Source organism: Lathamus discolor, chromosome Z (genome assembly GCF_037157495.1).
Source record: "Lathamus discolor isolate bLatDis1 chromosome Z, bLatDis1.hap1, whole genome shotgun sequence".
NCBI lineage: Eukaryota > Metazoa > Chordata > Aves > Psittaciformes > Psittacidae > Lathamus > Lathamus discolor.
This window is the reverse complement of record NC_088909.1, coordinates 92,890,282-92,904,195: the sequence shown is the minus strand read 5'-3', so window position 1 is coordinate 92,904,195 and position 13,914 is coordinate 92,890,282. Positions and strand designations below refer to the sequence as shown.

Below are 13,914 nucleotides of genomic sequence, written 5' to 3'. Positions count from 1 at the left end.
CTGTCACTCCAAGTTTATTACCTATCATTTAACAGAAATAAGATGATTTTTGTGCCAAATCAGACCAGTAAGATAGAGTACTCCAAACATAGTCAGTGCTAGATGCAGTGTAAGGGAAAGTGCAAGAAAATCTGAAGGGAATAATTATGAAGCATATTTGTTGTTGTTGTCTTGAAACAAACTCTAAACTCTTCCTAGAAAGGAGGAAAAACTGGAATAGACCTGAATGGTATTGATGAGAAAAAGAAAAATACAGGTTATTGTTTGAAAACTCAGTGGAGAAGTTGTCACACTGTACTCCCGGATTCTCAACAATAGTTTTCTAATATAGAACAGATATGGTACGTATGGGTAGATTTATTAATAGCCTAGATATGCATCATTTTGGTATGGATGCTGCCTAGTTTTCACCAGAGTCTATCTTCATTCCTCAAGCTGTCTAACTAAATAATGGTATTTTGCGGCAACTATCTAGAAACATGGGGAAAATTAAATTTTAAAAAATAAAAATATTTTTATTATTTCCTTTGATGGCTCTATACTGCTGCATACATTGCTGTTACTGTTTCTTTCAGGATCTAAAGTGTTAAAGTATAATTTGCACTTATTTAAGGTGAACTCTAAAAATAAAGTTGCGGGGGAGGGAAGAGAAAAATAAAAAGGCTGAGTTATTCTACAGTTTTCTTCCAACTTTTGAAGTTAGGCACTGCTAACTTCTCCATTCAATGAAGTGTGAGATCTCTTTAACATTTCCAGTAACACCACTGTGAAGGCAACGGGTTAATGGCTCAGTGCAGGAAAAAAAAAACATATTTTCTTGCACCTGTTTTACTTTGTTTACTTACAGTTGTGCTAAGTAACTTTATGTTCTTGCAATGTAAACAAAGATACACTGAAAACCAGTTAGGGTTGCTAAGGGACAATCATACGATTTAAGCCTGTGAACCACAGCTACAATACAGAGCCATGTAAGTATAAACACAGGTTACTTGCACAACACTCACTACCTGTTCCCTCGGCAAATCAACCTTAGTAAACTGCTATGGCCACAGAATCAGATTTCCTCCATCTCTGTGATCTAATCTGACCTCTTTCTGAACTTTGCAGCCAAGTATTCCTTTTTCTTGCTCCTTGTTTGTTTCTGGGTTTCGTTGTGGGGTTATTGTTTTGTGTTCTTTTTTTCTGGTGCTGTTTTGGTTTCGGGGGGGGGGGGTCATTTGTTTTTGTTTTGCTTTTTTAATCAAAATAGCCTTTTCAGTAATAAGCATTCTGGTTCATCTGTACCTGCATGCATACTCAAAATGTTTTGGACTTATGATACCTTTTATCTGTGTTTGTTGTGTCTTTTTTTATGTATCTTCTCAATGCTGACTGAAACTTCCTGTAAACTGAATGTCTGATCTCAATCTGCCCTTGAGACATAACCAAGTCTCTTTGCTGATCTAAAAAGTAAGAATTATCACCAGAAAAAAAACATTCCCATTGCATTTACTCTTTCGGTTGCTACCATATACCACAAGGCGCTACTGACCAAGTACGAGAAGAAATAAATCACAGTAAGGTTTCAAACCATCACTGTCCCATTCTATGTTATAGCACATTCTTCTCTTTTCTGTCCATGCAACAAGACTGCTTAAAAAAAAAAAAAAAGAAAAAAAGTAAAAAGAGAAGAAAGAAACCTTTTAATGTGTCTGCACTACGCTGGTACTGTTTGTTTCCAGTGGTTCTACTTTGTTATATCACAACATTAGTTTTGACTTTATACACATCCCTAATTTTATGTTTTCATGGACAGTCCCCAGTATATGACCAAAGAAGGAAAAAGTAAGTAGTGGAAGCTTCAAAGCAATCCATTACCTATTTTCAAAAGAAAGATTACTAAGCCTAAATTCTCTACCACCTTTGTGATACATTTCAAAAGTTACCTCTGGGAAATGTTGCAGCATACCATGGAATAAAGGCAGCATCCTACCTGTGGTAGACACTATATTCTCCGGGCTTTCACCGCAAAGCTGTGACAGAAGACTTGTCTTGCCAGAACCGGTGAGGCCTATGCAAACCAAGTCATATTCAGGTCGTGGTGGTGGCGGTCCCTTGCAGCAAAGTGCTCTAAAACACTGCCAGGGTAGAGAAAAACAAAGCAAAAACAAAAGGAAGATGTTACTTTTTTTGAAAATGTTTATTCAACAAAGTTCTAAAAATCAAGTTTATAAATTTAAAGGCATTGGAGAGAAGCAAATAATTATTCAAACTTCCCATTTTAACAAAACCTACAGTTAAGAGGCTGAGACGACCTCATAAAATCTAGATCAGCTTTATAAGAAAACACAAATATACCTGTTAACTTTTTACCTAAACTTCACAAAGCTGGATGTCACTTCTCTCAGATCACTTCCTGACAGCATCTACAGCAGACATACAGGGCATATAGTAGGCACACAGGGAGGCACACGCCCTACTCAACTCTGCAGTGGGGTATGCATGAATTTGCTTCCTGTGCTAATTTCACACAATACCTGGTGTGAACATCAGGGAAGCTCCTAAGCAGCTGCTAGCCAGGCTCTACCTGTTGTCACAGGAAAGAATCAGAGATGTGCTCCTGATGTCCTTCCTTGGCTTGCTTTGTCAGATATTTTACCTTGCAATATCAGCTGTTAAAGAGTACAGCTTGCAAAGAAACAAAATTTGCTGGACATAACTCTAGTAAAAGATATACAGATCCCTCACTTCCTCTGGAGGAGTATAAATTAACCACAATATAAGAATAAAAAAAATCATAGACAAAGACTGCTCTAGAGTACTGCCCTCATCTCTTGAACAGTATTGCCAAAGTACACCAAGCTCATCCAAAAGATACTTTAAGCCCTTGGCTTAAAGATTCATCAGACCTTTACGCATCATGTGGAAACCTTTTATGTAAAAATCTAAAAAACTTACTGTTCTGGGAAAGCCAGGAAGTATGTATTTAAGTTAAGGGCTATAATTACCTGCTACTGTACAAGATAGACCTGCATCAGCCCCATATATATAAATACCTTTTTCCCCAGTGTCTGCCACCTTCCTATCAAAGGATTAAATCTGCTACAACAAGGGAAAGGAAAACATGTTTGCACAATCACTCCTCTCACACATTCTGTCTTTACATATTCCCAGCTCTTTTCTTCCATCTTAACCACAGGCCAATCACCCACACTAAGAAATCCAGTCTTTACAACCTTAACCCACTTTGTGTACATTACTACTCAGGATCTCTCATTGAGGGCTACTTAGGAGGGGAGAAACTGAATGGATGTCAGTAAGGGGCTGTTGCAAATAGTGAGGTCTGGCTCTGTGCACAAGTCATCCAAAGAGAACACAATTATAAAAAGACAGATCACTGAACGCAGAACTTTTATTGGATTCTTTCCATATAGATGGTAAGTTATTATGCATACTGCTGAACAGTCTTCATTGCTTTAAAGAAGGAAAAGACAGCAAGTACAGGGAAAGTTACAAAATTCCTTCAATACCTTTTAAAAATGTGAGAGGAAGTATTTTTGGAGTAAAAATAATTACAGTAGTAGTTAAGCTGAACAAATGCTTGTTAAAAGCTTTGCCTCTATTAAATTTTGACTAAGTTTTCTTTTATTTGAGGTCTGCCCTTCTGTGTCTGTCTGTAACGCAGTAAACATGCCTTCTAGCTTTATTCACTGACGTCAGTTTATTCTTATCTCACAGGCTCTACAAAGCCATAGCAAATATTCTACTCTGGTACTTAAGTGGGAAAGGCCAATTGAGTTCATTGCACAAAATAAGCTCCTTCAAACAGAGTTTCCACTTAGTGGATATCATGCTGAAGGCCACAAAATTCTTCGAAGCTTGCCAGAGCTCCCAAGGCTGTGTGTCAGGCCCTTTGCAGCCAGTCTTTAAAAAGCATTCAATTTGTCCCTGTCACCACTGCATCTTTGCGACAACTTCTTGATGTCCTATTGAAAAACATAAAGGAACAGATGAGCTGATGAAAGTCTGTGCTTCTCTCTGGTCAGACACTGTGCCAATTCTTATGCAACCAGACACAACTCTTGCAGCCCTGACTCTGTTTAATAATCTGCAGTTCTGTCAAAGATAACTATCTCTTTGTAGAACACATATGGAGGCTCTGTGGGTGACAAAGGGGCTCCACAGGCTGGTTTTGTTAAGTTTAGTATCTGTTTAGCGCAGATTCCTTAAGCCTAACTTAGTCTTCAGGACCTCTACTTGCTGTTGATTAAACATATGACCAAAAACCCAGGTCATGTCCAAAACAGCATACACAGACCCACCACTCCCTCACTCATCCTTCTCCAGGAAACACAATTATGAAAGGTATCAAAGTCCCTGAGATACAGCAGCTACAGGATCCCAGAAGACAAGAGAAATTACTCCCTCCAGAACACTCTCGTATTTTATTTGATGATTCCCCTATCTTTACTGTATTGATGACTTCATCCTTCTGCAAAGCTAATTTCCTTCAGCAGATATTTTTGTTTCATTAGAGTGAAAACAGACTTTAATAAACTAGCTTCAAAAAGCTGCTGAAATTTAAGCTGCTATGTATAGCACTTACCACTGGCTGACATGAGTTCTACAAGCACATCTTAGGGGATACTTGCAGCAACGTATTTTTAATTTCATGCACTTTTTTGCAATCCTCTTAACTCAAGTTCAATGAACATCTCTTCCTTTGGAAATGTCACTATACAAACAGTCTGATCGCTGTCCTCCTGTTCCCTCAAGTAGCTTAAAGTTACCTGGCCACTAAAAAAGTCTGTGCTGTTTAAGCTTCCACTGTAGAGACTAAACCTCTATTATCACAAATTTGGTAGCTGCATGCAGTACCTGCACAAGATCTGTGGAGAGTAGAAAATTCAGAGGTCATTGACCAAGTGAATATAATTACATCCTATATTCTGCTATTGATTATAGACAGCAAATGCATCCTGAAATATTTTATAGAGCATGGACTAGAGCTAAACCATTATTTAAGACATCACATCACAGTGTGGTCTGAAATGCACAGAACTGCAAGAAACGTGTATTAGTAACTAAAGAAGCCATTTCTGAAATCCAAAACACAAATATATCAAAAACATTGAGAGAGGTGTTCAATTCACAGCTACTGCTCTAATCCTTTCCAAAATGGTGTAGTTTCCATTACACCAGTTTGGACAACCCAAAGGGCGTAACAGAAACTTGAATTAAGTCTGACTGGTCTTGAAACATTTGCCAGATATGGACCTGCAAGTCTCTTTCATTGAGTCCAAACCTGATTTGCTCAATGAGTGACTGTCCAAAAAAAGGCTGTCATTTTGGTATTACAAAATGAACTCCGAAACCAAGTAAGGCCAATCAGAGGGAGTGTAGGAGATGAGAGAAAGAAAACATTTGACTACCTCAGTTATAGGTCAAGCGGAACTAGCTGGCATAGTCACCAAAATGTTGGGTGTCTACATTTTCAGCACCACTTCTAGAAACAAAAAAGGAACATTTTTTGGAACCCTTCCATCATATCTGGGTAAGACCTTACTTTAGAGAGACAGACAAGTCAAACAAAGGATCAGTTTTCATTATTTTTGAGAACATCACACGCAAAACTCTTTATAGCCATTGGATCATGAGAAGAAGCAGGCAAGGGAGGCAGGGCAGGAGAGTCAGAATTGAATTATTTTTGTTTTAAACAAATGAGCAGATTTTAAAGTTCTGTACAGGAACACAGTATCTTCAAAAAAGTGCTTGCATTTAGCTGGTTTTGGAAAAAAAGGATGTTACTAATCCAGGAAACCAAGCAACCAGGTGCTGCATCCTGCAGAAAGCTGCAATATTCACAGCAGCACTGATGCTTTCATTTTACTTGTATATGTGTGTGCATGCTGAATGTGCACGTATAATCATACACAAGAGCTAAGGGAAGAAGTTAACTGGTCCTACTCCTGCTTAGGGATTTCTATCCCAACCAGATGATTCCAGTTTTAGTTAGATCTGTATTTGAGCTGACAACCCTAGACAGTGTCCCTTTAAAGCCCTACCGAGATTTCTTCCGGGAAAAGCATTAAATATTGTGTCTATAGCAGGGGTGGCCAAACACTTCCGATATATGTGCCACTCAGAGATCCCAGATTGAAGCTCGGGGCAGCAAGTGTCCCTGAATTACTACTCTCTCCAACGCACTACACTGCCTCTGGCCATTGAGTCTGTCTTTGCCCTCTCATTGTACTTCGTTTCACTCTCCTTTTTGGGGTGAAATACTCCATTATTTCTGCTTTGTTCTGGACCCATCTCCTGTCTGTTTCTTTTGTTGCCACTATTTAATAGGGACAAACAGAAGCAAGGGATTTCATGCTTAGTTGGTTAAACACACACACTCTCATGCAAAAATACCCTAAGTTAGTGCAACATTAATGCTAACAAATCAAGCATTCAGAGCTCTTGAAATCCAGAATTAAGGCTGAAAGCTCAACCATAACTGCGCTCCCCTCACCCTCGTGCTTATACTTACAGATATGGTGTCCCTTTACATTTTATTTTTCAGTTAATGTACCTTTGAACAAACAAACTTCTAGTACCCAGAACACCCTTGTATCCTGATGACTGGTTAGTCATCTGAACCAGTTGGTAAAAACTCAAGGGGATTATTAAAAGGAGTTACATTTACATACAAGCTCCATAGCTCTGATGTTGTATGAGATCACACAAGTGCAAAGAATTCTCAAGCCTTGAAGAGATAATGCAAAAGGTGGGGGAAAAACCCACAGTAGACAGTCACAACAATACTGAGGATAGGAAACGGGACAGCAGTGGAATAACTTAATGCAAACAGTAAAATGCTCAAGGCACCAGAATGTAATAATACATAGCTAGGAGAGAGGGGGAAAAAAAGCATATATAAACAAACTAAATTTCAACTGTATGAATACTGTAATGTTAAATTAGTACATTATCAGTCTGAAATTACAGGGCAAGCTAAAGCTGCAGATTCAGTTTCTATAGTGCTGTTAAGGTGGTCTTACAACTTACCAATTTTAAGACACACAACCAGTGACACTGCTTTCATGCTTTCAACATATCAGATTGATAAGGTTCACCTTCGTCTATACCACAACAGTAATGAGGATACTCATTTTGTGGCTACCAGCAGAGATGAATACTCACATAGCCGCTGCTATGCTGAGGTGACAGCACAGATCAAAATACTAAAATCATGACCAGACACCTTCTATGACAGCCCACAGCCTCAAACAGTGACCACTATACTCAACCTTCTCCACCCCAGTACAGAATAATGATCCAAAGTCCAACAGAGGGAACCCAGCTCGAGACCTGCAACCCTATTGCACCACAAATCCCCAGAACAAAGTAATCCTCTTGCTCAGCCTGGCTAATCATGAGTGTGTGGTAGCCTACTGGTTGAACACAAAAACTCTTCCTCTGCAGGCACCTAGACATCTCCAATTCTGTATCAACCTGTGACGAAGTAATACAGACAAGAATACGGCATTAAAGACAGGACAGTATAAAAGGGGTCAGAAGAATAATAATTGATGAAATGAGCCAGCTTTACAAAGCAAACAGAGTCCTAGTGATGTCTGACCTTATAGAATGTCACGGGACACTAAAATAGCAGCATATTATTTGGAGCAGGAATCTCAAATCCTCCCTTCTGACCCCTAAGAAATACAATTTGATTCATTGGTTGAAATTATTTACCATGAAAAATTTCTCAGTATTTCAGAGGAGCCACACTTCTGGAGTCTCAAAGGGAGTACCCACACCTCAAATTACTTTCAACTTTCCAATGTAGTTGCCAGCAGAACAAGACAGAGGCTCAAGTGCCAAAACTAGACAAATGACACAGCCCTATTAATTCTTCAACATATTTGACAACTCTGATGCCAGGCTTGGAGGAAACACAGTCAAGAAGGAGGAAGTTGCTGATGTCTGACAAGCCAGATATGACACTGCTGCTTAGAGCATATGACTTCAAAAGACTTCACAGTCATGATGCATTCTGCCTTTGAGTGACGATACTGCAATCACAGTAGGTTGAATCCTGCCCAAAATCCAAACTAACTTTTGGTTTTCTCTAGAAAATCAGGTCTTGACTATCTCAAAGATAAAATAAAGGTTTCAGCTCAATTTCTGATGGTCAAGCTGCTGCCTCCCTCATTGTGCAAGGATGAAGGACATTTGCTTTATTGTATATCAGACAGACCACTCTGGGGTGAAGACTTCACCCAGAAGTTCAGGGCTTTAGGAACCACAAAAATCCAATAAATGCAGTCAAAAATGTAACTTCCCTGTAAGAAGCTGTAAAGCAACACAAATCCTTCCCCTACTACCAGCCAAAATAAAGCACAAAACCTCACATCCAAAATGGAAAATTAGCCTCTCTGACCTTAATCTCTTGCACACTCCCTGTAAATGAAATGAGCAAAACCAAATTATAACTCTCCACTCCATTAACACTGTACTTGAAGAAAGCATGAAGAAAAACAATATCCAGCTCTGGATGTACTCAGACATTCGGGGCAGTAGTATGGTTTAAAAGCTTACATAAAATCAAATACCACATGGCTATGATAAACCAAAGCTGAGTCAACAAAACAGTTAAACTCATGCACAGGTGCTACTCTGAAGAGAAGACAATGACTCACTTTACTGTATAAAATCAAGGTCCAACAGGGTTGTCTGACACTTCTAGGTTTCAATCAAGTGTGGAATTATTGCTGGAGTTGTTTACTCTTCGAGAGTTTGCCTTCCATTTGTTTTGCTGCACAGGAATAGCTCAGCTCTTCCAACCCATCAGTCCAGTCACATTTCACAGCAAGAGACAGAGAGTGCAAACAGAAATACAGATGAAGAGCAAGAGAAATGAAGATTTGCTTTGTATTCTAGATAACAAAAAAGTTTTTTAAAAAAGGAAAGAAAACTACTGTTGCTGTCCTATCCTGATACTGCTAGGTAAATTTAAAGTACAGTAGGAGAGTAAAACCTACCACAAAGTGTGAAAGTGAGACTTCTGCAAGTTAAACTAGGACTTATGTAGGAAAAAGGGTCTCAAAAAAGGCCATTTATGTTAAAATAAACACAAATTAATTTGAAACACAGTTGGATAAAGTACAAGGAACATTGAAGTATGACAAACAAGAAGCATGCCCTTATGTACTGCTAGGCAGAGGATCTCAAGGAGGATTCAGGTGATACCAGTTAATATATCCCTGAGAAAAGTAGTAAGATCTGAATTCTTGCACCCACTGTACCAGTAACATTACAGAAACAAACTCCAGAGAGTTTTTTCCTCCCAGCTTCAGCCCACACTTTCAGAGTTGTTGGGCATCATAATCATAACTAAAAGAAAACATCTCCTGGGCTGCATGCATGTCTCCGCGTATCAAAAAGCAAAGGAACCTAGACAAACTCAAAGTGTGTTTTGAGGGAAGAAGAAGAAATATCTAATGTTTACTTAAGGCAATGTTTCCTCTGAGATTAAGCCCCAGGATATATCTTGTTCTTTCTTATGAAAGATTTCAAAGCTAACACCATCAAATCCAAAAGAAGAGAGGAGAAATCTCTAAGGACAGCAGACCAGACTATTTTCTATCAAGTCCATTCTTAGTGAACATGTTCATAGCTGAGGTAGAATATTAAGTACAAGAAGATTGTGGGAATCAGTCAAAGTAAGAAAATCTGTACAAAAAAACCCCAAACCAACAGAACAGGAGAGAAGGACCTATTGACAAAGAAAAAGCTTGAGAGAATTTTTGTTTTGCAAAATACCAAAAACAAAATTAAACAAAATTATGGTAGTGTGATGGTACATTAAAAGGGAAGTACAGTTTCAACTGCCACCTTTAAACCTGCCTGCTCAGGGGTGCTTATACAGTACAGGAAGCACATCATAGAAAATTTAGACATTACCCAATGAAGAAGGTAGCAAACCAACGGATGTTCAATTGCTCTAAAATTAAAGGGAGTCAAGGGAAAGAAGATGCCACTAGAGACTAAAGCAAAAAAGTTACTGAAATAGAAACAGTCTATGCAGTTAACATTCAAATGTAAGGATGAAAAAGATTAATAGCATACATGTACTCTGAGTGGTAATGAGAGGATTTAGATAAAAGGAGAGGGTGGACAGAAGAACAAAGATAGCTGGATTTTGCAGGCAGCACAAGTAGCCTGGCCAAAGAATTCTTCTGCTTGGAACATTGAAAACTAGACAGCTTTCCAACACTAGAAAATGAAGTAAGAATTACACAGTGTAGGCAGAGACACAAGTGGGAGATCTAACAGGTGTGCTCTATTACCATTTCATGGCATTATTAACCTCCAGTGTTGAATTTGAAGCATTATGTAGCTGCAGTCTGTGGGCACCATCTCTTATTCATTAGGCTCCCTATGAATGATTTCACTCTTATGTGTCCTTTTCATCGTACCTTCCCAGTGTGCTATATTTACAAAAATAAAAACCTCTAAGAGGATATATATTTTGACCAAAAGACCTATGGAATATGAAATATGTATTAGCATATGCAGGAACCTCCCTCCCCTCCTCATATAGCTTAAGAGTTTTATTTAGCTAGCATAGCACATTACTACTGCGGGAGGAAACAGAAGACCAAGCCACACAAAAACATTAATCCAAAATACACAGTTAGAGGAAGGCGTATCAATCTCAAGTACCATTAAAAATTCTTCAAATTTTAGTCAATGAGAACCTCTTTGAATGTAAAACAGGTTTGCCTCAATCAAATTCTTAATGAGTTAAGTTTGAGAAACTTCAGCCATTGGAAGTATTGCATGCTCCAACACAAGGCATTTTGTATTTCTATCTCCAGCTGCAAGCTTAAGTTTCTTTTCTGGCTATACATCTACATCTACCACCAAGTTCCTCAGCTGTCACCAATCTGTCTGCTGATAACGACTCTATTGGCTATTTGTTCACCTACTATTGTAAAATCAGAACTGTCAAATTTGTCACTGCTGAGCATGCATGGATTAAGGACTAGGCAGCCTTTAAACTGCCTCAAGCAGAAGCCCAACAGGTGCTCTGCTCCTATTGCTTGAGTATTTGGGGAACACAACTCAATTTGAGGTGGGGATTCTAAGCTGACAGGGAACAGAATGGATCATACAGAGCAATCAATCAAATACAGATATAAACTGATTTCATATGCTTGCACTGCTAAAAAAAGCCAATAAAAATGAACAAGCAATATAAAACATAAAATCCCATACAACAACCACACAAAAAAGATTCTTTTTTAATAGATATTGACCAATACCTGTTCAGCTACATGAGTGAGGTGGGGGAAAAAAAATTAAAAAGAGAAAACATAAAGAATATTTTGTTGATAAATTCTGGACGCTCACAGAGGTTACGCTGCCTCTGAAAAGCCACGACTGAATTTTAACTTTTTGGAGGGAAAACAAGAGCTGGCAAGAACCAGATGTATTTTTTGCAAAAACACAGATTGTTGTGTCCTTGCTCGCAAAACAGCCTGCCATGCAGCTATGCCTACTCACGGGCATGTCAGCATACCATCTCTGCAGTACAGACAACCCACACCAAGTCTCTTCTGACGAAATCACAACCAACCACTTTTTATCAGGTAAGGGGCATTAAATACTTCAGACCATAGGAAAGTATCACTATGGGTTGGGAGGCTTTGTTGGTTTTGGTTTGGTTTGGGGTTTTTTTGTTGTTGGGGTTTTGGTTTTTTTCTGTGGGAAAGAACCACTTTTAGTCTCAGAGCTGCCAAAAACCTTTTGACGGGATTCATACTCAAGAACTTCTTTGGGCATCTGCAGTGTCCAAGCAGATTCAGCAAACACACACACATTTCTGAAGGGAGGGAAAGCCCTCAGCCTGAAACCTTCCTGTGCTATCCCTTTCCCAATGCTACTGCTTTCACTGACAGTGGTCTGGGTTTCTGGTTTTTTCAGGTAAATATTACACAATAGCTCCATAAAAAGTCTTTCACATTAAAAAAGCAACAGGTTGCTACTTCAGAATAAATTTCATGTTGATGAAATACAATCATAAATCCAAGCAGAAATAAAATCAACATGCAATTCAAATAACTGAGCTAGGTGCTTGGTCCCTCACCTGCTTTAATCCACAGCTATGAAAGATTTAATACTTGTTCTAAGGAGGCTGCAGACACCTCAGTAAGAACTGATTCACTGCTTCTTATTGTAACAAAAATTTCACCATTTATTCTAGATCAGCACAAATCTTGCCAAACTGGAAAACTCCTCTTGCTGGCTAGAGAGAAAATTTCACTGAGGACCAGGTTGAACTGCAACAGTGATGAGAATCTATCAGAGAAACACAGGCAGTCTGGAGCTGGTGGCATAACTCAGAGTGAGACAATGTATAAGAATAGGCTTAAGAAATAGAAGTGAGCTGTCTTTTAGAAACTAAGACATATGATTAGTTGTAAAAGCAGAACACTGGCTTTAACTCAAGCTTTTTGTTTAAAGTATTTTCACTTTCCTAAGGACTGACAGATTATTAAAGAATTGTAATAAAAGAACTGGAAGCTTGGATTTTGTAATAGGAAAGTATGATAAGGAAACAACTTTCATAGTGAAACTTCAGTAACTGCCAATTACCTACATATCATTAGATCAGTATTTTTGAAGCACAAGGAATGTATAGAGTATGAGAAGAGATGCACACAGTTCTTCTCATGCCACAGAGAATTTTCACTGAAGAGGAGTGTTCACAGCTAACAAGTATTTCTCCAAGGCAATTTATACAAGTGAAAATATATGATAAGGCACAGGATATATCATACATTTTATACAAGGATTAAAGAGTGCAGCACAGTTTGATAATGTTATTCGGTAATAAAATTATGAAGTATAGGATTTAAGGAGAAAATGCACTAAAATATATCAAATAAAGGTCACAGTAACTGAAAAGCACCAGAAGTATTTTACTTTCCTAAGGAATAATAATATAGTGCTCTTCATTTGAAGAAATGTGTAAATGATCGTGTTTCCTCATCCCAGCAGGAAATTCTTAAGCTCATATTACCAAATTTACTGTTACAAAAGCATACAATTACAAATTCTGCTTATAAAGATCAGCATTTATTTGGAAGAAATGGCAATCTATAAAATCAGGAGAGATATTTGAAGGAAAAAAAGGTATTTCATAATAAATGTCTTATCCTAAACATTCATGAAATTAAGAGACATTAAAATCAGTTTCCTAGTGGGCTGCATAAGTGGAATTTAGGTGGAATCATCAGGCACTTAGATGAACCTTCACTTGGTAGGTTTGCAAAGCAGAGACCATCACAAGGTGCTGGTATACTGCTGTCAACTAAAAGACTACCTCTGCAGAGCAGTAGGAAGCAAAAACTCTGCCCCAAGTCCCACAGCCCAACTGGGTAAGAGTTGTTAGTGGGCACCAGCTCTACACACAACCTCCTTGGCCTTGCACAGATTGAACAGGAAATAGAAGGGACTTTCTGGATAGATACTGAACCAAAGGAACTAAAAAGACAGCATGTCTTCTGAGACTCCAGTCATTTCAGTTCTATAGGTTAAGAACAGAAAGATTAGAGTTTCAACTAGTTACAGCAAAAGAACGTTTTCTACTTATTTTTATACAAGCCATTTATAAAGCCTATAAAGCCTATTAATGAGAAAAACACGTTGTTTGCAGTTCTCTGGCAAGAGGCAAAGTTTCTGGTGCCCAATATAAGGCATGAGCTCCTACATCTCCTGCAACAGAGGAACTGAAGCACCTGCAAATTGTGTCACTATCCTCAAGTGATCAATGCCAAGGAAATCAACATAAAAATCATAGAGCAACATATTAAAAAAATATAAACCTAAGCATTCCTCAAGCCTCACCCAGACAGAATGCTGAAGCAGAAATTTTCC

At 38.4% G+C, this 13,914-nt stretch overlaps 1 protein-coding gene across 3 annotated transcripts in view; it reads right to left on the bottom strand.

The window, feature by feature from the left end:
* Positions 1-13,914, bottom strand: part of ARL15 (ADP ribosylation factor like GTPase 15) — a 223,163-nt gene that overhangs the window by 141,043 nt on the left and 68,206 nt on the right. For all 3 annotated transcript variants that reach the window (XM_065662343.1, XM_065662342.1, XM_065662344.1), the window contains one exon: positions 1,973-2,117. In XM_065662343.1, coding sequence (XP_065518415.1) covers positions 1,973-2,117 — 145 coding nt within the window. The remainder of the gene's footprint in view (positions 1-1,972; positions 2,118-13,914) is intronic.